This window comes from Pollicipes pollicipes, unplaced genomic scaffold, assembly GCF_011947565.3.
Source record: "Pollicipes pollicipes isolate AB1234 unplaced genomic scaffold, Ppol_2.1 Scaffold_4740;HRSCAF=5597_pilon_pilon_pilon, whole genome shotgun sequence".
NCBI lineage: Eukaryota > Metazoa > Arthropoda > Thecostraca > Pollicipedomorpha > Pollicipedidae > Pollicipes > Pollicipes pollicipes.
This window is the reverse complement of record NW_023596545.1, coordinates 9,141,679-9,164,826: the sequence shown is the minus strand read 5'-3', so window position 1 is coordinate 9,164,826 and position 23,148 is coordinate 9,141,679. Positions and strand designations below refer to the sequence as shown.

General features: G+C 58.4%; 1 protein-coding gene across 1 annotated transcript in view; it reads left to right on the top strand.

Moving 5' to 3' along the window:
* tws (protein phosphatase 2 regulatory subunit tws) overlaps nt 1-15,006 on the top strand; it is a 35,547-nt gene extending 20,541 nt beyond the window's left edge. The window contains exons 8-10 of the mRNA XM_037221476.1: nt 7,676-7,891; nt 12,826-12,991; nt 14,420-15,006. Coding sequence (XP_037077371.1) covers nt 7,676-7,891; nt 12,826-12,981 — 372 coding nt within the window. The 3' untranslated portion in view covers nt 12,982-12,991; nt 14,420-15,006. The remainder of the gene's footprint in view (nt 1-7,675; nt 7,892-12,825; nt 12,992-14,419) is intronic.
* The last annotated feature ends 8,142 nt before the right edge of the window (nt 15,007-23,148 follow it).

Here is a 23,148-nt window from a genome sequence, read left to right as displayed (position 1 = left end):
CATTAGGTTTCCGGTTCCGATTTTGGTTTTAAATGACAGCGAAAATGGCGCATCTCTTGCACTTTCAAAGAATTTAGAAATGAAACGCCACATAGTTGGGCTGTGGATACGAATTGTGATGCATTGGTTCCGCTGCTCGTCTCGCATGTCTGCCGTGTCAGGTGGACTGGGTCATTCGTTACTATTGTGTACTTGGCACCAGCCGGCGTCGGTCGCTTCTCGGCGTCAGGTCACGTTGGCTTTGTCGGCGGTTCTGCCCCCGGGCTGGCTTTCCACCTAGTTGGCGTTCCTTTGACACGCGTCTGCGGTCGTCCCATCTGGCGTGCCGCTCGTCTGCAGGGCGGCGGCGCGGGTGAGGGGGCTGCGCGCGGGCCACTGAAGTCGGCCATCAGCCGTGCGGCGCCGAGCCGGGCGGCCGCGCCGCTGGATCGATCGGTGAGCCGGCCTGGCCCGCTGGCGCCGCCGCCGCCGCCGCCGCCGCCGCCGCCGCCGCCGGGGCGGGCCCGGCCTGGTCACAGGTGGGCCGGCCCGGTCGCCGCTCGGCGCCACTGTCGGTGACGGTTTGCCGTCGAACGTCGCAATCGACGCCAGCGCGTTTGAAGCCAACCGTTCCGGCGTTAATAATGCAGCGGGACGTCGGCGGCATCAGCCGGCTGGCAGCACCGCTCGGCTGCCGGGGCGGCGCTCTCCGCTGCTGGGCGCTGCTGACGGCCACCGACGCCGGCCGGCATCAGCGCAGCGGCCGGCCTGTCGCGCGCGCCGCGCTCCGGACGGCACAAAGCCTTGTTTACCCATCGATGCCGTGCTGCGAGCGCGCGCCAAACGGCTAGGCGGTTCCCCACGGTCGGTGTAGCCCATCATCCCCCTCCCCCGCCCTCCCAGCGGCCGTAACCGCATCTCCAGGCCACTCCGTCGCTCTGGCTCCCGCTGCCGCCAGCTATCCTCCCCAATCTCCCCCTGAATGCGACCCCATCCCGGTAAGGACCTCGCATCGATGAACTCCGTCGTAGCCTTTTCCGTGCCCGCTGGATACAGCGGTGTGGGCGTCAGCCGGGCCCGGCCGCGCCGCGGCCCCCGGCTCTGCCGCGCTCTAGTCCGCCTGGACAGTGCGCGGGCTGTTGAAGCACCGAGACCCACGACGGCCATAAAGCCGGCAATTATTTCTCTCGGCATCCGCGCACTTGCCAAGTCCTAATCTGAGCACTTCAAAAGGATGTCCAATTGCCAACTATTAGAGGCACTGGAAGCGTCCCGAGTGGCAGCTGCCGTGCAGCTCCCCAGAGAGCGCTTCAAAGGCTACCACCCCCGCTCGCCGCCCGTCCCGCCGGTGCGACGCCCAGCGATATGGCGTGGCGTGCCGTCGCCGGCAGATTGGGTGCCGCCGGCGGCTGAGTGGGCCCGCTCTGCTCAGGCTGCCGGCCTCACGACTCGCTGGTCCGCTGGCGCCGTTGGTCTCGTCCCGGATACGCGTGTGTGTCCGCGCCGACGCTCGCCGACGGCCGCGGATGGGCCGCGCACGCTGGGGGCCCCGGCGCTGCAGACGACGCCATGGCGCGGTCGGCCCGCCGGCGCTGCCAGCACGCGGGACTAATGAGACACGCTGCTCGAGCTGCGACTGCGGCGGGCGCGGGTCATGCGTCGAGGAGCGCTCGTCATGGCTCGGCGCCCGTCCGACTTTGGCACCTGGGAGGCCAGCGGGGCGACGCCACTGCCACCTGGCGAGCCGAGCAGCTGCTGTGCACCGGCTGGGCCGGCTGCGACCTCGCGTCAAGAGAGATGGTGCTGAGTTAATGCCGTTACGTCTGGCGCATGTATCGAGATTATTGCAGTGTTTTAGTAGGCGAGCTCTTCGTTGACTCGTGGATCTTCGTTTATTGCCCTGTAGAAAGCACAAGAACCCCTGTTCATTGTCCTGTCGTAAGCACGTGAGAGGTTCGCTTCAAGTTGCGGAGTGTGAATGCCCATTTCGGCAAGGTTCCTTCAGTGATAAGACGACTAATCCTTGACATCCGTTAACACAATACTTGGAGCGATTTTCGCAGATGCCTTCCATTGCGCTCCTGGGCAAATGATGTAAAAGTTTTCTCGAAAGAGACCTATGTTGCTTGTATCCGCCTGTAGTCAAAGTATTTGCTTGTAAGACTTGTGTCGGAATCGATATTATCGATTAATCGAATCGATATATGTTAGACTTGTGTCGGTCGCGATACACTGCTAGTATTCAAAACATTGTAACCCAGCGGAAGCCAAACATCTTGGCTTCGGCGTCTGGGACTTGGCTTCGGTGCGTTGTCGTCAGGGACCGGCAGCAGCGCCAAAGCCTCGCCGCCAGCTGTGCGGCGAATTCGCTGTTGCGTTCAAAGCGACCGGCCGGCTCACGTGTGGCCACCGCCAGGCCTAAAGTGAACTGATGTGTTAACAGCTGCGATCAGGCTTTTGTGCTTACAACTGTATCCAAAGGAATCATTGTCTATGGTGTGATTTGCTTGCTTTGGATGCACTTTCTAGCGGTGTGTTCATTGATAACCAGTCCTTCATACTCATCGCCGAGTACGTTTATAAAAGTGTCCAGACGCGGCCATATGCCTTGAAATGTAATAACTCGACATCCTACGCATGTTTTGGTCAGATTTTTCACGTTTTTTTTTTGTGCTCGCTGTTAAGTATGTGAACATAAAGCTTGTCAACAGCGGCCATACCACGAGCTGAGCTCGTCGGCCCGTCGCCGCCCTATCGACCAGCGCCGGGCCGTGCGGCCGGCCACACACTCCGGTGGCGGCGGCGCTAAGCCCACAGAAAGCCGCCGCCACCTGCTGGCAGACTTTAATGCGCCGCCCACGCCGCAACGCGGGCGGCAATAGCCGGCGGCGTCTTCCCACTGGCGATGTCGGTGCGAGGCCGCTGCCAGGCTCTCGCGTCGCCCAAGGCGCGCTCTGTAGAGAGCGTCTCGGGCAGGCTGGCACCAGCAGCCCAACACACCCACGGCCAGCCGTTGTCTCAATTACTGGTTAAAGCTGGTGAACAGAAACTGCTAGTGGCGACAATGGCTAGAAATGCACAGAGACCTGAGCATTGCATGCAGGGCATGTAAGCCAGTGGAGGAAAGTGGAACAGCAAAATTGGTGGTAAATTGCGTCTTGGGCACTGTTAGCGCTGCGTGCGACGTTAAGCATGGCTAAAATTGTGGTCGATTTCAGGGCTGGCGGACAAATGGCAAGATATTATAACTCATGTTTCAAGAATGCATTGAGTAGGCTGCTGTTTACAGGAGTCAGACGATGGATATTTTCGCCGTCCGTTCCCGTAATATAATGTTTCAAATTTCAAAGCTGGAATGGCACAGCCATTCCCGGCCCATTGACAGCAACGAACTGGAACAGTGGGTATCGGTATCGGCTGGTACCCAAGCCGGCTAGCAAAATCGACTGGCAAAACCCCGAATAACATGTATTGAAGAACATGTATGTGCACCATTTAGTCCATAAAATAGTGTGTTGCAGCCAGAAGCGCAATGTAGTCGTTCGTTTTGATATGCAACCCGCAGTCCATAACTGTAATGGCGAGGCGAATTAAGTGGCTGACAATGCTATGTTTACAACCAGGTGAGAGACGGTGCGGCATGGACAAAATGCTTTGTCAAACACTAGCTAGGCGTAACATGGTGGTTTGCAGCACAATTTTCCAGATTCAGCACCAGTACGAAGTTATTTTTAGGGCATCGGAATTTGTCTTGGCTGGGTTGCGAAAACATCATTATTTCTCTGAACTAGAAGGCCGTTGCCCCGTTACTATGCATGCAACGGGCTTCTGGGCTTCCAATTCATGCCGGTTGGCCGGTTAAGGTAAAAACAGGTAAAAGTAAAATTCGCTGCAAGTAGTTTTAGGCAGCTGGATAGCTATCGTTGTCACCGACAGTTTGCTTAATCTATAATATATTATATATCATGTCATACACCGCGGGGCTCTTACCCCGACCGTCATCAGATTTGTCGGGCGCGGTCACTGGAGCCAGGGTGGGATGGCAGCGCTGGAGACGCGACCTGGTCGTGCTGTGCCAGTGCGCACGTGTCTGCCGGTGTGTTCACGCGGCCGACGCTCGTGGCCAGGGAGACGGTGGGGCGACATGACTGGCGTCGTCGGATCCGACGGCAGCTGCCGCCTGTCTCGGAATACGAGCCGCCCCTCCCCCTCCCCCCGGCTGTCGCCTTATCGACTCAGACTGGCCGTCGCCGGCAGTTTCCTGAGCGGTGCCGCGTTTGTTCGCATATTTATTTATCTAGCGGAACCCTGCTTTGAACCATGAAGCCGACGTTGTGGTCATTGTTATGCAGCCCTGCCGGCGTCTGTGTTTGGTGGGTCACGGCGGCGGACGTGACCGGCCGCGCGGCCTGTGGGTCTGTTAAAGGGGGGCGGCGACGGCGGCGACGGCGGCGACCTGGTGTGACGGGTCGGCGGCCGGCCGCGCGGCCTGTGGGTCTGTTAAAGGGGGGGGGGGGGCGACGGCGGCGGCGGCCTGGTGTGACTGGTCGGCGGCCGGCCGCGCGGCCTGTGGGCCTGTTAAAGAGGGGCGGCGACGGCGGCGGCCTGGTGTGACGGGTCGGCGGCCGGCCGCGCGGCCTGTGGGTCTGTTAAAGAGGGGGGGGGGGGGGCGGCCTGGTGTGTTGGGTCGGCAGTCTGTGGGTCTGTTCGAGGGGGATGCGTCCTGGTGTGTCGGGTCGGTGGCCGGCCGCGCGGCCTGTGGGTCGGTCTGTTCGAGGGGGTGGGAGATGCGGCTGCGACCTGGTGTGTCGGGTCGGCGGACGTCGCTGATCGCGGCTGAAGCGCAGCTTGCAGGGGTCGGGGAGGACTGTTAGAGGTCGCCCCCGCTGGCGGGAGTGTGAGCAGATCGTGGGCTTCATTGCCGTGGTCTTGGTTCAGCTGCCACCCTGGCGCTCCTGTGCGGTGACAGAAGCACGCACGAAGTCTTCAGCGCCCTGTGCCTGCCATTTGCCGCCGCTTCCGTTTCGATGGTATCGTCTGCACTGTCCCGTGGTTTCAGTGCCTGTGATTTGGACAGGCCGGTATCATTGCGGTGACTTGTTCCGCTGCGTCCGTGCCCATTTCATCCGGCGAGCTAGCAGTCGGCTGCTGAGCCGTGCCTGACGGGTGGCGCGTGGCGGTGCCTCCACTGCCGCCCCGCCCCGTCTCATCCCACGAGCTGACAGTCGGCTGCTGAGCCGTGCCTGACAGGTGGCGCGTGGCGGTGCCTCCACTGCCGCCCCGCCCCGTCTCATCCGGCGAGCTGACAGTCGGCTGCTGACTCGCGCCGGGGGGTGGCGCGTGGCGGTGGCTCCACTGCCGCCCCGCCCCGTCTCATCCGGCGAGCTGACAGTCGGCTGCTGACTCGCGCCGGGGGGTGGCGCGTGGCGGTGCCTCCACTGCCGCCCCGCCCCGTCTCATCCGGCGAGCTGACGGTCGGCTGCTGAGTCGCGCCGGGGGGTGGCGCGTGGCGGTGGCTCCACTGCCGCCCCGCCCCGTCTCATCCGGCGAGCTGACAGTCGGCTGCTGAGTCGCGCCGGGGGGTGGCGCGTGGCGGTGCCTCCACTGCCGCCCCGCCCCGTCTCATCCCACGAGCTGACAGTCGGCTGCTGAGCCGTGCCTGACAGGTGGCGCGTGGCGGTGCCTCCACTGCCACCCCGCCCCGTCTCATCCGGCGAGCTGACGGTCGGCTGCTGAGTCGCGCCGGGGGGTGGCGCGTGGCGGTGGCTCCACTGCCACCCCGCCCCGTCTCATCCGGCGAGCTGACAGTCGGCTGCTGAGTCGCGCCTGGGGGGTGGCGCGTGGCGGTGCCTCCACTGCCGCCCCGCCCCGTCTCATCCGGCGAGCTGACAGTCGGCTGCTGAGTCGCGCCTGGGGGGTGGCGCGTGGCGGTGCCTCCACTGCCACCCCGCCGGGCTCTGCGGGCCGGTGGTCAGGCCGCCGGTCGGCTGTGACAGATGGCCGACCTTACCCAATTGTCGCCGGCCCAAACCGTCTGGATGAGGGGCGCAGACGGACCGACCGGCAGACGCGGCCGGTGACGCGACCCTGCCGCGCCTGTTTTGAGTTGGCCCAGACGTGTTTGATCTGATGCGCTCTGTCCTGTTTGCGTTGCCGGTTTTTACTCGACTTTGATTGATATGTCGATGGCGGCGGGCGGAGTTGGCACCATTTGGAGGTGGCGTCAGACTGCGCGCGTGCCGGGTCGCAGCCGGCGATGCCAGCGCGCGCCGACCGCCCTTCGCACCGGTCTGCGCTGGGCTAATTCGAGCTCAGAAGTGGCTGAAGTCTCTAGCTCAGCAACCAGTCAGCTTGGCAACATTATGAAAGGCTCACACGAAAGCCAAAAATGCATGTTATTTGTTCCGTGTCGCGTGTCCGTTAATCACACGTCACGAAATGTCACGCTGACTGCGGATGTCGTCATTTGGTTAACAAGCTGAAAGGAATCACAGCAAGTGTGGATCTTTACTTCACACAAAGACGACCTTATGGAAGGACGCGATGAGAGCTTGGAAATTGGAGTTTGCACGAAAGATACTTACGTAATGGCAGATATGTCGTTTCCTATTGAATGCCTACAGAACAGACATAATTACCGATAGAGGTACGTCAAGCCATCTCCGTTAAAACGATGATTGGCTCAAAAAAGCAATGTGCCGTTGAGTAATTCCAATGGTGCATGTGTAATTGTGTTTAGCTCAGTATCATGACAGGCTGGATGGTTCGCTCTGGTGCGTTCGCTCGGTCTCAGCCACGTGACAGATTAAACTCCCACAACATAATTGACTACACACCAGATTGGACGGGTGGGATTTGCTCAATTTGAGTAGTGATATTGGGTTCCAATTCAAACGCGACATGTAAAGTCAAAGCAGGCAAAAATGTGCGCCAGCTTGAGCTGTCTAATTACATCACGGAAGCCACGCTGTTAAATACGTCGTGGTTTGATTACGTCATGGTAGCGTCCGAGTTGCCACTCCAACGAACGGCGTGTCTCACTTGTACTTGTACGCGCTGCAAGGTGGCGCTGGTGGTTTATGCGGGTACATGTGTGTTCCGAGCGTGTCGTGCGTATGTTTTGACGTTTTAGCGTGATTTCTCGTATATCTTTCCGTGATGACATGTTTTAATACTTTCAGTTGCATTGGTTATGACGCTTTTTTTAGGCGATTGAATTCTCATTCTCATATCCGTCATAACTAGTGTTTGCCCAAATGCCCGTGTTATTTATCACAAAACACGGTTCGTGATCGGCATGTCATCAGAAGCTCAAGGTGCCATTTGCGTTCTATCTTTGGAACGCTGGTTGCTGTATCATTGCGTGAAATAAATTGAACAGGAAGATTTTAATAACCAACTATTTCCTGGGTGTGAGCATGTTACAGCCAATGAAGTGAAGGTATCCGCTTGACGTGTCTTTAGTGTCATACAAGTCTGGGTGACTTCCAAGTAGGCGGCGCGAAATAGGCTGTATGAATCGTGTGCATCAAACTCAGAAAGAAGAGGGTTTCAAATATAAAAAGACACTGCCGTGAATGCAAGGGAGTGCTCTTTGAAACGCCTATCTCAGTTCAACCCCCCCCCCCCCCTCCCCACACACACACAAACAAACGTGGAATGGTTCCGTTAATCGTCGCCGTTTGTGCCGCTTCAGGTGCACGACTATCTGCGCACCAACCTCTGTTCGCTGTACGAGAACGACTACATCTTCGACAAGTTCGAATGCTGCTGGAACGGCAACGACACGCACATCATGACGGGATCTTACAACAACTTCTTCCGCGTGTTCGACCGCGAAAGCAAGAAGGACGTTACGCTGGAAGCGTCGCCCGACATCGCCAAGCCCAAGACAATACTCAAGCCTCGCAAGGTAAGTCGAGTCCGGAGGTCCGCCGCCGCGCCGCGCCGCGCCGCCTAGGAGCGCCCCCTCCTCCGTGGGGCACTGCCGCGCCCTTGTGCCGGCGGGATCTAGTGTCATTGGTAGCATATGTGTGGATGCCGTGCCAGCCGTTCGTAGTCGCCTGGGTCGCCGGCCCGTTATCGGTAGCTGGGAGCCAGTGTCGGCCGTGTAGTCCGCGGACCTCGGCCGTGCTGCTCCAGATCGCCGTTCAAGGCCTGGCCGGTCGGCCGCGGAGGTACGCCGCAGCGCTGCCTGTCCGCCACGCAGTGGCCCAGACGCGCCAGGCTCTCACCTCCAACTTGGGGCGCTGAGTGGACCCCGCCCGTCTGCGGCCGGCGACGGGCCGACCCGTCGCAAGTTTGTCCCCGCCGACATTGGCAAATCTTCCTCCGTTTTCTTTGAGTGGTCGGTGGCGTGCCGTTTTAACGGGGCGTTTGCACAGCGGCCGCGAGTTTGCCGAGCGTCGGGCGTCGACACGCCCGACGTCGGCGGCGGCTCGTTTGTTGCCGGGGGGCCGACGGCGACTCGTCGACTCCCTCGGGACACCATGGCCCGTCTCCCCGGCGGCCACCCGAGGAGGTGACAAAGATCGTCATGGTAATGCCATTGTACCGTGCCGGCCGACTTTTTTTTGTCGGAAGTCGGCGTTCAGCAGGGCGGCCTGTTTTGGTCGACTGGTGGCAGAGGGTGTTGCCGTAAGTAGCGGCCCGGCAGACCGGCGCCGTCTGGGCTCCGGTCGCTCGCCGCCGGCCTCGTCTGGCTCGGGTAGGGCTGACCGACCCGCGGACGGCGGCGGTGGGCGGGCCACTGAGAGCCTCTTGATCCCAGACGCCAGTCACGTCCCGCGCCCATTGCTCGTTGCGGCAGTGGCCGCCTTTGCGGTGCGCCGCCGGCCCTGCTGTCCCATCGGCACGGCCCTGCGCCTCACTCCGGACCGCTCGTGGTGTCCGCTGGCGCCGCGGCCGCCCCGGCCGTCCCTCCCGGCACGGCCGCCTCGCCCGGCTGTCAGGGGTGCCGCAGACCGTGCGGCGGCAAAACGGGCGGAGTCGCCGCTTCGCCGGCGCCCGCAGCGGGACGGAGCAGGCCCGGCAGGGATCAGGTCTGGGCCGCAAGGGCGGCACGATCGCGCCGGCCGCCAACGACAACAGCCGCCGGCCGGCCCAGCTCCAGCCACCATCCGTCTCGCTCTCGCTGTGCATGCATCGCCGAGCGGCTGACAACGCGCCGCCTGTGTGAGCTGACGCCGAGCCGGCCGGCCCGTCGGTCGGGAGCGGTGCGACGTCGACCTCTGGTCGGCTGGCAGGGTCGAGACGGACCGACGGTTCCACGACCAGGCGGGCCGACGGCAGCCTGTGGCCTCGCGCTGTCGAAACTGGCTTCTGTTCGACGTCGGGAATGCGATCGTATCGTTTGCTTACTGGGAGAGCCGACACAGGCTGTCTGTTTAACTCGCTTACCTGGCCAGGTAGCTGGGCGCGCCGTTGTCTGACGAAGGCGAGGCCGACTGACGGCATCCGCTGGATCAGCCGGGCTGAGCGCGCGCCGGTCTGCCCCTGGCAGCCGTCGGTGACGCCTGTCACGCCGCCGTGACGTGCACCGTCGGCCAGCCCCGCTGCCGGGCGGCTGGCCGAGCAGTTCCGGTGCAGGATGCCGGCTGCGCCGCGGCCGCAGCGGGCACCGGTGGACCGCCGGACCGGGCGGGCACGGTCCACCCGGAGCAGCTGTCCCGCCGCCGCGCCGGCCGATGGCCTGCCCCGAGCCTCTCGCGGCCGGGCGGCCGCTGGACCGGCCACACTGCTACAGCTCGAGCTGGGACAGCCGTGGCCGCCTTCCGCGGTGGGTACGGCCGTCGGCATGTCCGATATGGTTGCTCTCGTAGCTGGCAGCCGGCGGCACTGGCATCCGGCAGCTGGTATGTGTGACGCATGAGGTCCTGCCTCGTGCCTGGCAGGGGGCAGCGACCATTGACTCGCGACGTACAACGCTGTCAGGGTGAAAGGACCTGCTGTGCCCTGAGAGACGTCTCAGAGAATATGTATTAGCACGTATGCGTGGCGCCTGGATGCGGATGAGGTCGAATTCACGGAGTTTCGGGCAGCGTTTGAAGCGACGACAATGTTTTCCAGATCGAAGAGAAATTGCCCATGGAACGTTCAAAGTTGACATAATGTGAATGGTGAATGCATTTTTGGCACTATTAATGGCACTGTGTTGCCAAACAACAATCTATACATAGGCATGTCAGTCTTGTCAGTCACGCCTTGTTGCTTTGTGCGAATAGTGTTTCTTTGTTTTGTTTTATAAAACGCTGCTTTCTCCCGAACATTTTGCGGAATGTTTTCATAAATATCCCAAACATTTGTCTTTGGAGCGTGATGATCGATCAGACGTCACGCCTAGTTAACTGTGGTGTAGATGGCACGCCCCGCGGGACCTCACTGGAAATTCACTGCGGACCCAAAGGCGTGGCGGGTAGGTTGGCGACCGCTCGCCGGGGCAACGGAACGGAAGAAGTCGGCCGTCGTCTCGTGCGCACCACACGGCTTTGTTGTGCTCGGAGGACGAGCGCCGACGTGTGCTCGTCGAGACCGCTGTCGTGTCAGCTGCCCACACGCTCGTACAGAGTCACCACCGTGCAGTGGAGCGTCGGGGTTCCGTTGGCGGTCGCAGGCGGCTCGGGCTGTCCCTGAGGTCCCCCATTTGCGGGGACCCGACTTGCCTGACATGAAGGCTGGTTTAGACGTGGCGAAGGACATTGATTTCGTGATCCCGCATACACTGTCGTATGGTCCGTGACACTGTGGCTTATCACATGTGACACTCATGACCTGTAACCCGTGCTTTGGAGAACCGAACACCTTCGTGATAAAACAACACACTGCGTGCGTCTCAAGCGCACACTGAATGCAGCCATCACGGGCAGTCGTGGGCGAAATGACCTCTGTGGCCGGAAGCGCCCATGTACCCGAAGGTTTCATCATGCTCCATTGAGAAACATTCTGCGGCGCATGACATGACATGACATGACAAGACATGAACTCGGTCACAGTGAGGACGAGGCAACATCCGGCGAAAAACGCTGGTTGGCGACGGATGCAACTCAAGACAGTCGATCGGACATTATTTAAAATGTAAGGCTTGCAGGTCATTACGATCATGCGGCAAAACTACCAACGAAAAGAATGGTTTGTTTTTGGAATGGTTGCGGATATGAGTGGCATTAACATATCGGCTACGATATGCCAAGTTCTTACGATGCGCTTACAATAAATATTGCGGGTATGATTCAGAACGTGGGTCATAGTTTTGCTCGTTATTAAGGAGTTGCGAGTCTATCATTATAGGTGAGCCGCTTTGCAACCCGCAGCGCCGTGCGAAGGCCCCATGTCACCGGAGAAGTTCTAACATGCAAGCTCATAGCTGCACTAATCGGCGCAGCCCGTTCGTGAAGTAAATGGTACGGACGGGCGGAATCCGTGAAATCTGAGCATTACTAACAATAAGCTGGGGACCGAAGACAGGCGTCAAATCGTGTACGGTATGTGAGGTAGTGTTTCTGCTTCACTCCTAAGTTAAATTAAATGTAAGAGAAAGCTAGGTTGCCGGTACTGTCGGCAACACAGTTTTCCGTGGTTACCCTGGTCTCGGCTCACCTGAGCTGGCCCACTTTGACAGTCTGTTTGGACAGTGGTCACGGGAGAAGATCAGTCCGGTTGAGCGGCCAGGCTCATATGTATCACGCGACACAGCGGTTTGTACGGAGGCCCGTCTCATGTACTCTACCATCCTCACCGGCACCCGCCAGTCCTTACGTCCATACCACAGCGGAGGCGATCCGGGGGCTGAGCAGCGGCCCGGCAGCCGGGGGCGGGCGGCTGCCCTCCGTGTTCTGGGGGGGGGGGGGGGCGAGGCCGCCATCCGTTTCGGTCGGGACCGGTGGAACGAGTCGGCCAGCTGCGCGGCCCGGGCGTGCCGTCATCCATCGGCGGCAGACTCCGCTGACAGCGGCCTGAGCCGGCCGGCCGCCTCTCCCGGATGTGCTAGGCTGCGGTCCGCCGCCCGGCCCGGCCCGGTCGGCTGGTGCGCCGGACGCGCGGCCCCCGGCAGACGCTCGCGCTCCGCCGGGGACTGAGAGGTTCGGCCGCTGGTCCGGCGGCCGATCAGGAGCGCCGGCGACCCCCCGGCAGACGCTCGCGCTCCGCCGGGGACTGAGAGGTTCGGCCGCTGGTCCGGCGGCCGATCAGGAGCGCCGGCGGCCCCCAGCAGACGCTCGCGCTTCGCCTGGGACTGAGGGGTTCGGCCGCTGGTGCGCCCCTGCGTCACGGGGACGTCGCCGTGTCTCGGAACGTGACGTGAGAGTCGTCTGTGTCCCATGACGTCACGGAGTATCCTCTGTCCTGGGCCGTGACGGTAGACTGCTTATGTCCGATGATCTCCTGTATGGTTGGCCTGTGTTCCACGAAAGTGCCGTGTTAACGGCGAGCTCAGAAGACGACGGCCCTAATTGACCTCCGCCCCAGACTGCGCATAGCCAGTACGCTCTGGGACTCCGGGCAGGCCTGGCTATCAGCCCTCCAGCTGGCACGTGCTACCTGCGGCTCGTGGCAGGAAACCGCCTCCAAATGTGATGATTTGACATCCAGTACGCCGACGGAAACAGACGTGTTAAACGTCCTGTGACGAATGCAGTCATATGTTCGCGAAGTTCGCGAGGACTAACCATCGCCGGCATGCTTCACGCATGGAGCCGCCGGGGTGTGGTGTGGTTTTAGGGCGGGTCAGCTGCGCTGGTTAGTTGCGGCCGTGTCATGAGTGTGCTGTGCCACTGTATGACGGCGGTGTGACCGCGCCGGCGAGCGAGCCGGCCGGCCGCTGCTGACCAGCCGCTCCTCTCTGGCGGCCAGGTGAGCTCTCAGACGCGTCGGAAAAAGGACGAGATCGCCGTCGACTGCCTGGACTACAACAAGAAGATCCTGCACACGGCCTGGCATCCGCACGAGAACACCATCGCCGTGGCGGCCACCAACCAGCTCTACATCTTCCACGAGAAGGACTTCTAGCCCGCTGACGGTAGGCTGGCGCCTCTGGGCCGGCTGGGAGGGGGCGTGCTCACCTGTGGCCGGCGGCTTAAGCCACTCACGCAGGTCACATTGTTGTGGTTTTCACTGTTGACGGGAGCTTGAGCCTTAATACATTGCTGGCTGTGATGTCACTCGACGCGGTTTATCCTCTGCGGAATTGCATACACGGCTTATCGTGCGTCTGCGGCGGGGAGCGTGTGTCGCTGCAGGGAGGCGTTGGGGTGGCTCGTTTTCACGGAGGCTGGGCGGTGTGGTCCGACCACACGTAGCTTACAACGTGATCGATTGTTGTGCGTGTCGGCGCACGAGCCGCGCCGTCACCGCCGGACGTCTGTTGTGCATGATCAACGGACCGTCGTCTGCCCGGCAGAGGCTCGCCTCCCCGGCAGGCGCGACATTTCCAGTCCGCTTTGATGGTCGTTCGCCGTGAGGAGCCTGCTGCCACTGCCCGGGCTGTCACGCAACATTAGTGCTGACCTTGTTTGAAATCGCGTTTCTCGTACGTGCGGTTACATCGCCGATTGCTGGGCATTTCCGCCGTGGTTCCGTTGTGGGCCTATCACGAGAGAGCACCGCCGCCTCCGTCAGTATTGCGGCCTTCAGCCGTCGGGGCCCCGCCGTCTGGCCGCGTGTTTGGTATTGTTTGAAATGCCGGTGCTGGTGTGAACTGGCTGTCGTCAGACGTCTATCGCGCGCGTAGGCGGTGTCCGTAAGATACACACGTAACACTGGCGGCACAACCAAGCCTGTAAACATTGTTTCCGTTAATGCCCCCCGGAGCGCATTATTCTGGGCGTCGGTGCCAAGATGATCTTGGCAGCGTTTCGCGAGGTTCGCTTCGTAGTGATTTATGCTAGCCGGCCTGCACCAGCCGTCTCCCTCCAGCTGTCCGCTTGTGTGTGTGTGTGTGTGTGTGGGTGTATGTGTGTGTTTGGCGGAGAGGGGCCGGTCAGCGCGCGCCGGCCGGCCGGCCGCCTGTCGCAGGAGCCGACCCTGACGGGCGTGACGCCTGGGCCGGCGGACGGCGCCGCCACCGTCAGCCGGCGGCCGCTGTTGACGCGATGCGACCGGCGATAAAGTGCGGCCATTCTGAGCGGCGCGCCGTTGTTGACGCGGCTCCGCACGTGCCTCGTCGCCTTGTTTGGTGCGCGTGTGTGCGTCCGTTCCGCAGCGGCGGAGCCGACCGCCGCTGACCCCGCGCTGCTGGGTTGGGCTCTGGCGGTGGGTTCAGTGGTCAGCCGCGGCGATTGCGCCAACCGGCTTGTCTCTGTTGGACTGTTGTGTCTTCGTGAGATGGAGCCGCGCCGTGTTGGCGGCTGGTGTGAAGGCTGCCAGTTTCGCGTCCGCTGTTATCTCGTCAAAGCCGACCGGGCCGTGTTCGCCTGGTGTGCCGACTGACACTGTCGTCTCGTTTCAGCTAGCCGATGAATCAAATGTGCCAGGGCCGGCCGGCGAGCCGGCCAGACGCGGAGCTGGAGCCGAACGGCCACGGCGCGTCACGGCGCTCGGCCAGCCGGCACTGAATCATGTGGAGCGCGCGCCTGCGCTCGCGCCGGCCCCGGTGGCGGCCCGGCCCGCCCCGCCCGGTCCACTCCTGCCCTGCCCCGCCCCGCCACCGGGCGCTTTTATTTGTGAACTGTTTACCGCGATTGTCGATACGCCGATAGTGCAGACTTGTTTTTGATTGGAACGATACGGGCGCGGTGCGGCCGGCGTCGCCCAGCCCGCGGCATTGTGTCGCCCGCTCGCGGGCCGGCGCCGCCCCGCGATGAACATTCCGCGCGCGGTCGGCTCGGGCCGCCGCGCTGCCCGCTGCGGCGGCGGCACGGACACACAGACGGAGCAGCACGTCCGCACTGAGAAAGAGAGAGAGGGAGAGCGCGCGCGAGCGAGCGAGCGAGCGAGCGGAAACAGAGGGAGTACCTGCGGACTGCAGCGCGCCGGTCGCGGCGCGGACTGTCGGCAGCGGCCTGCGATGTGAAATAAACATGTCGATTGCGCCTCTGTCGTTTGGTGCGGCGGGAGCGCGCCTCGCCGCTGGGCGGCCGATGCTGGACGCAGTCGGTCCCGACACGCGTGTTTACGGCGGCGGCGGGCGGCACGCTCCCCGGGGACCGGGCGGTCCTCGGCTCCGAGTGACTCCCGACGCCGGCAAAACACCGGCTCGGTGGCTAGTCGTCTCGCAGCGCGCTTCTCGGACATCGATCGGCGGCCGGCGGCCGGCCTCGATTTCGAACGGACCGCGCGGCCTTGGTTGAGGCGGCGTCGGCGGGTGTCGTGGCCGGATGGAAGCGACCGCATCGATCCGGCCGGAAGCGCGGCACATCCGGCCGGACCAGGGAAGGCGCGGTCCGGCCTGCCGGTTCGGGAGGGCGACTGGTAGCACCCGGCAAGCGCTGCCTCTGGCACGGGTGACGGCCTCCGATTCGCGGAATGCTGTCTCTGCAGCTGGTTGTCATTCATCGCCCCGAGAGGACTGCACCGGTGACCGAGTCGCGGGCTGAACCGACAAGCGCCTTCCGCACTGCATGACCCCTAGCGAGGATGTGATGAAGCGAGCCGTGTGAATTCTGGCGTTCGCGGGCGGATGCGGCGGACGTCGGTTTGTGAGCTTGAGTGTGCTGGGCCGCTGACTTTCATCTATGCAAAGTCGGCCGGCCTGGGACGCACCTGTGCTGTGTCGGTGTGATGTAGTGCTGCCGGCCCGAGTCGCTGCACGTCATGAATCGTGCAGCGGCGCGGTGGCGACAGCTGCCGGGGAGTGCCGTCCTCCAGCACGCTGGCGCTCCCCAGTGCCGCTACGCGACTGGCAAACGTTCCGTGCCATTCTGCGACGGTCCGTGCACCGGCAGTCCACGTGACGAACGGACCCCCGTAGCCGTCCAATCCTCATTCGGGAGGGCGAGAGCATTAGCCTGGCGTGAATAAGTGCTCGCTCAGGCCAGTGAGACAAAAAGTCAAATTGGTCCTGGCGATGGCCGTCGAAAGAGGCCGCTGGCGAGGCGATCGAAGGTTGCGTCAGGGGCCGAGCGCCAGCAGCCCGCCTCTGGCGAGTGTCGCGGCGCGGCCGCTGACGGCGGCGGGGCAGGGCCCGGTGCAGGGAACGGCGGCACGCTGAGGTTGGCCCTGACGAGTGGCGGTCTAGCCGACGTGGAGCGTGCGGCGTTCTGTCCCCTACGGAAGCGTGGCGCCTGGGAACGCCGTCATTGATTGGTGGGTCAGACACCTGCGGACTTGAGTGTCACGTTAATGAGAAGATCGTCCGGCTGCCAGCCTGGGTTGGGTCCCTGTTCGCCCACACCACACCGGGGACACACCAAGATGCGAACGGTGAAATAGCGCCGGCATGTGAATACTGGGCGACAGCAGGCGTCTCTAGACTTCAGAAACTGGTTGGGCATGACAGCAGAGGTGTGAGAACTGGACGATGATTGTCTGGTCAAAGTCGTGTCTTCGTGTCCGTACTCCTGTGTAGTAAGCATTCTCGCACTGAGGTCTGGCATGTGAATTGTTTAGCGACCGGCCCCGTTCATCATGATCAGGAGGCACTCCTGTATTTGGAGCCGGAAAGGCTTAATTAAGTGCATCGTCCGTTTAACGAGTGCTGGTGACATGTCATATGACTCAAATGAATGTCTGAATATGTGTAGTCAACGGTACTCACCGACTGCCAGCTGGTGACGGTGCTGAGGAGCTGCACGCTCGTGTGTCGCGTCCCCAGCAGGTCGATGCTGTGCCAACGTGACAGTATCGCTAGCTTTAAGGGGGGGGGGGGGGTGGTCTCTCTCTCCCCTTCACACGCACTCTTTCTTCACTTCACTTCACTTCGCACTCCCCTTCACACGCACTTCCGAATCTCTTTCTTTCCCCCTTCACACACACACTTCCGAATCAAAATTGAACGTTGTGCCCTCGATTGCTCATGGAGGAATTGCTTTAACAAATCGAAATTCTGCCGGAGCTCCCCAGTCGTTTTTGGGTTAGTGCAGGAGTTAACGCATACGCATTAACGGCTGCGCGTCTCGGAAACCAATGGTGCGGGTCTCCATCCCCGCGGCGCCCTCCCTTCCCATTAGGGTGAGAGGCAGGCAACGCCATACAGCCCTAGTAGCTGAGTGCGTCGTAAAGCGCCAATGAACCGGTGTCGTGCCGGCGCCGCGGCGTGGCGGATCTTGTCCCGCACCAGGACGCCCTCGATTGCCGCTGTTACGGAGTCATTGTCGGTGGGCCTGGTGCGGCCGGCCGCCCTCCTCGCGTCCCGCGCGCGCCCGGCCGGCGCGCGGGCGAGTGAGCCAGGCCGGCGACATCTGTCGACAGGCCCGGGCTGCCCCAGCTGGCCGTATCGGAGGCCGCAGGGCCGCACGCTGACGGAAGGCACGGCACGCCGCAGTGCCGGCGCCGCTGTGGGGTCGACAGGCTACCGGCGCCGCGATGCGGCACCAGACACTGCTATACAACACACCTGAGTCCTGAAACTGCTGTACGACACGGTCGAGCCCCAACGCTGATACAACACGACCGGCCCGCAGCACTGCTGCGCGACACAGTCGGGCCTCAGTACTGCTGCACAGCAGCTACCCCCTCGCCTGTGGATGCTATACGAAACGCTCCTCCTCGGCGGATGGTGGTCATTGCTGCACAACACTACTGGGCCCGGCGCTGCTGTTCCACAAGGCAAGGTCCAGGCGCTGCCGCACTGCACGGCGTGGCTCCAACAACGCTGCTGCGCGACAGCTGGATCCGGCGCTGCTGTGCTATACGACAGGGTTCAGGCGCTGCTGCACTACACGGCACGGCACCGACACTGCTGTACGACGCTGCTGGGTCCCGCGGTGCTGTGCGGCACAGGCGGCTCCGTGCAATGGGTGAGCGTGGCCGGCTCTCAGTTTGGTCGCCGGGTGACGGCGCTCTGCCTCTGGTCATGTACACCTGAAGACGCCGGTGGTGTGGGCAGAAAGAGAGGGAGAGAGAGAGAGAGGAGAGAGAGAGAGAAAGAGAGAGAGGGAGAGAGAGAGAGAGAGAGGAGAGAGAGAGAGAGAGGAGAAGAGAGAGAGAGAGAGAGAGAGAGAGAGAGAGAGAGAGAGAGAGAGAGAGAGAGAGAGAGAGAGAGAGAGAGAAGAGAGAGAAGAGAGAGAGAGAGAGAGAGAGAGAGAGAGAGAGAGAGAAGAGAGAGAGGAGGGAGAGGGAGAGAGAGAGGAGAGAGAGAGAGAGAGAGAGAGAGAGAGAGAGAGAGAGAGAGAGAGAGAGAGAGAGAGAGAGAGAGAGAGAGAGAGAGAGAGAGAGAGAGAGAGAGAGAGAGAGAGAGAGAGAGAGAGAGAGAGAGAGAGAGAGAGAGATAGGAGAGAGAGGGAGAGAGAGAGAGAGGAGAGAGAGAGAGAGAGAGAGAGAGAGAGAGAGAGAGAGAGAGAGAGAGAGAGAGAGGAGAGAGAGAGAGAGAGAGGAGAGGGAGGGAGAGAGGTGACAATATACTAGACAGGAAATAGTTTGCAGAGGTGGAGAGGAAACGCGAGAGTAAATAAACGATAACAAGGGCAAATAAATGCATGTGAAGGGGAGGAGTACGGGATAAACTAAAACAGATTTCATGGGAACCTAAGGCCAGGGGAAAAACATGCTTCCCCTGATGACTGCAGTGTTATGCACGTAGATGTCGAGTGGGAATGAAGCCCTTATTCTACAACAGCTTGCATGAATCGACAACGGACGGTTGAAACCGGGTCTGAGTGCTGCGAGCGCTTGCGTGATGCATGGCCACCGTTAGAGACGGGTCACATAAATGCATGCATGATGAAGCCATAACTCACAAGCATCCATTTTCCAACCTTCGCGTCGGCGTGATTTTTACTCTCCCATGGCAGCCAAATGCGCCCAGTATAGTTAACATATACGGTAGACATTGCAAATATTATGGGTGAGTTTCACCCGGCTTATCCAGATATTGGATGACCGTAGTCATCACTGAAGCTTCTGTGTACATTCCACCGTCGGCTTCTTTCCACATTAACTGACACGGCTCAGCTGGCCGCGGAGGACTGCGCCTGTCTGCCGGCACCGGTGGCACGCGTTTCTGATTGTTGGGAACGGGGACCAGGGTTATCCATAGCCTAGCTAAGTCGGTTCCGCACCCGGAAGCTCCTCAATTAAGCATGCCAAACTTTTGCCTGCATTGTCGTCCGTAGCGTATCAAATTCATCGCTTCACTCATTTTTCAAGGTCGTATTTATTTTAATTTTTTGGCTGGCGGTGCGACCAAACAATTGTACTAATAGGGTGTCCTAGCGTTAGTAAGTGCGCTGATATGTTCGCCGAGCACGCATTTCCATGAGTCGGTAAGTATCCGGCTTGAAGAAGGCAAGCAGGAAACAAACATTCAGACGGCCTTGAAAATGAAACCGTATGCCACGTTTCACCAAAGCGGTACCAGGGTTGTGGTGATGATGGTTGGTATTATGCAGCGCGTCGGCTGCTGAGCCCATTTTGCGCTCGCGTGTAGCAGGGTTAGTAGGTAAGGTCGGAGGTAAGCTGCAAGTGGGAAAGTCAAGTCGAGTGAGGAAAGCTTAAACATTGGTCTGCAATTGTCCAGTCTGCAATTTTCATCTCAATTGGAGATCATCACCATTATGACAGATGTTTGATGTTTGGGATTGCTTGATTAAAATGCATTCAAACCACGAAGTCATAGGTGCACAAACACTTCAGTCTGATCATCTCTTGGCAGATGACACATTTGTGTTTTTTTTCTTCTCAAAGTTCGATCTTTGTTTTTTCTAAATCTAAAAAAACTCGACGCTAGCTGCCCACCGATTCCGGCTATCCGATTCGTTGATGTCCACGCCCGACATGAGCAATGACCCAGTGGTGCGGAACTACTGGTGAAACTGTTCGGATGAATGGATGGAATGATTAATGATGGAATGATCAAAATGCAATGGTCAAGCGGAATTGAACAGAATGGATCGAATAATTATGGACCCGGTGCTCATCCCGTCGCACAGGGCATCGGAGGCAAACAATGACAGATCAGTCTGCTGAGAAAAGCGATGTGTGATTTAAGCACGTTTTCACATCAAGTGCATCTTAAAATCCAAAGGCTAAAGCCATAAAAAGCCACTGACCACGTCTACTGAGAACTGAATTGGTAAAGGCGAGCTAAATGGGCATCCAATGAACACAGCACGACGATGAGTCACGTTTATATATATATATATATATATATATATATATATATATATATATGTATGAGTCACGTTTATATGTCGTGATAAGTATATGTATACTCGTAAGATACCTGCCAGCATCATCTACCGCTATGTCGATGGAAGTGCTGAAATATTGCCGAGTCGTCTATATGAGGTAGTAGGGCCGGATCCAGGCAGTAGTATTGATGGAAGATGCATTAGGTTAAGTCTGCGTCACTTTCTGTTTAAAATGAAGTGACTATGACCACACATATATTTATACAGATTTCCCAAATATTTATATCCTGCATCTGTTAGTGATCCACTAGTCGGAGGTATTACGAGAGTAAGATACGATAGTACAATATGAGGGGAGCGAAAACGTTGCCATTTATGTTCGAATTTTCAAGGCTCCGCACATCGATAACCCATCTGCTACATCGCTATCAATGTGTTGTCTTCCACCCAGTTAAGTGGTATCAAACACATGATTCCGTAATGTGGTCAAGTGCTATTTTCCTGCTACAATCTCGACTGTTGAAAAAAACAGCTTTCCCGTGGGTGAGAAACTGTACATTGCATGCTGTCCCACCAACACCCCGTTCATTGTGCGGGGTCTATCCATTGCTTCCGAACTGCGCCTATAGCACAAATGCATTGACCTTGATGTGCCTGCTCATCCTATCCGGTTATTCGATTTTGGTCTGTGTTTATGTGGCACAGTAATTGCTGGTGTATAGCAGTTATGACCACATAGTCGGAAAACCAATGGACATGCAAGGCTATCAATAAGTACCCGACTCATAAATGTGCTTTCACCCCAATTTCCGCGATCCTGTATCCACCACTGTTTCAAAAATACCTCGAACATGCATCCCAGCTACTCACCAGAGCCAAAATGTGGAACCTCATCAGAATGCCAAATGTTTAAATCCTGTTTTGTAGGAAGCAAAGCGTATTAGTGTCGGAAGTTCTTCAAGTTTGGCAGCGAATTTCACGATAAAGTGATTTAATTCTACATCGTAAGGAAAATACCAAGCCTCCCCGACGAGCGGCCTGGCAAGCGCCTGAGGTATGTCTTGAATAACTTGATAACCACCGAAGACATCACGCGGATCTGTTTCTGTTCGAGAGCTGGTTTGCGTATGTCGCGTTCAGACGCCTGACACGGTACCGTTACCAAAGAATACCCGAGCATCCTTTGAGGATTTAAAGTGAATGTTTCACATTTAGACATTGAACAACCATCAAGTGTGATAAATAATCTCACTTATAACTATTGGTGTACTTTTAAATGGATGAGACTGATCCTCACATCACGATTTCTCCAGTTAGCAAACATACTCCCCAATACGTCATTGTTTGACTGCGTCAAGGAACGTTTGTACGACGTTGAGGTACCACCAAAGTAGCCGTGCGAAATTCCCACGTACTTGTAGTACTTCAGCCTTGCCGAGAGACGGCAACACGGGCTGGAAGTGCTCGCTGAGCCCACATGCGAGTTTGAAATATTTGCTTGCATTCATATAATCGGTTATGGCTTTATTCCTAAGTTATGCGATTACAAGGCCGATTTCCGTAACAATTAGCAAGCGAAGAAACCAGGTCCAGCTTTTTATACCATGTAGGACAGGACATGCTTCGTGACAGAAGTTCGCACAACATCGCTTGTGAGCTAGTTGGCGTCCTTTATATTTGGAAATCGCGTTGACGGACGCAAAATGTAAACGACTGGACGATGATATTCTTCCTGCCCTTAACGCCACCTGACCTGTGGGTGGTACGATATGAATGGCGTTGCTTTAGCGCTAGGCATGCTTAGATGGCCTTCAGATAGCCTGCACAAAATAGCCTGCAAACCTTCGCGGGCATGTGGCCCAGAAGCTCGAGGGTTTAAGGTCTTAAGGAGGGTACGGCTGTGGACTGCACCGAAAGACCCATGTACGATGCGTGGTGATCATGATCATGGTTGTGCATGGCCATTTTACCGGTTCCGTGACATCTGATATTCCCCAAATCAGACCTGTGTCCGATTTCAGATGAATCGACTAACGATTCATGAATCATACATTCTTTTAAAAGTCACAGATGAATTGATTCTTCCGCACAATAAATAAATGTGAACCATGAATCGAATCATTGCCTCTCCTGGAAAGAGTCGATTTGAATAAAAAAAATCCAACGCAAAGGACAAACAAATTGGTTCCAACTTTCGCTTTTACAAAATGAGTACATAAACAAGCTTCTTTCATGAATTTGATTTCCAGAGGTCGACATGGTCTATCAAAACAGCCAAAGTTGTGCACGGAAATGTTGCCTGACAACCGATGGCTGTTTTGCCAGGAAAACACATACGTCACGTTTGCGGAAAACAGCCTTGAATTTTACAGTTATACGATTGTATCGTCCTTGTCTAAAACTGTCGCTCCAGATAATGTCCAATGGAGGATGAAACATTGGGAATATGATTAATACCAAGCCAGGCAAACTTATTATTTGAATCAGTTCCCAAAACAGTTCTACAGTGGCCAAGAATCAATGGTGAACCGATCCTCAAAAGTATGAATCGAACACAGGTCTGCTCCACACGGGCGTCCAATCAAATGCGCTAATATGCCAATCACTTGGCAGGATGCAGGATTTGACAAGAGGCGAGGGGGGGGGGGGCGCAGGTCCAAACCTTGACTAAAAAATGTGCGGTCTGCAGGTGGACGATTTTTTTGCATGCCGTGTAGCAACGTGGCATGTTTTCAATCTACTTTTTGCATGCGGCTGGCGTAATGAGCTGTACGGCGTGACGTAGCATCCTGGCGTGGCGCACTCGGGCCATTTCACTGCTCTCTCCCGAAAGCATCCTTTTTTGGAAGTCTGGTACGATTACAACGACTCCAGAGTCCAGCCCATCCGTATGCACCGCGCCAGCAGCTGCGAAGCACAACGCTTTTTTTTGAGCTGGCCAGTCAGGGAC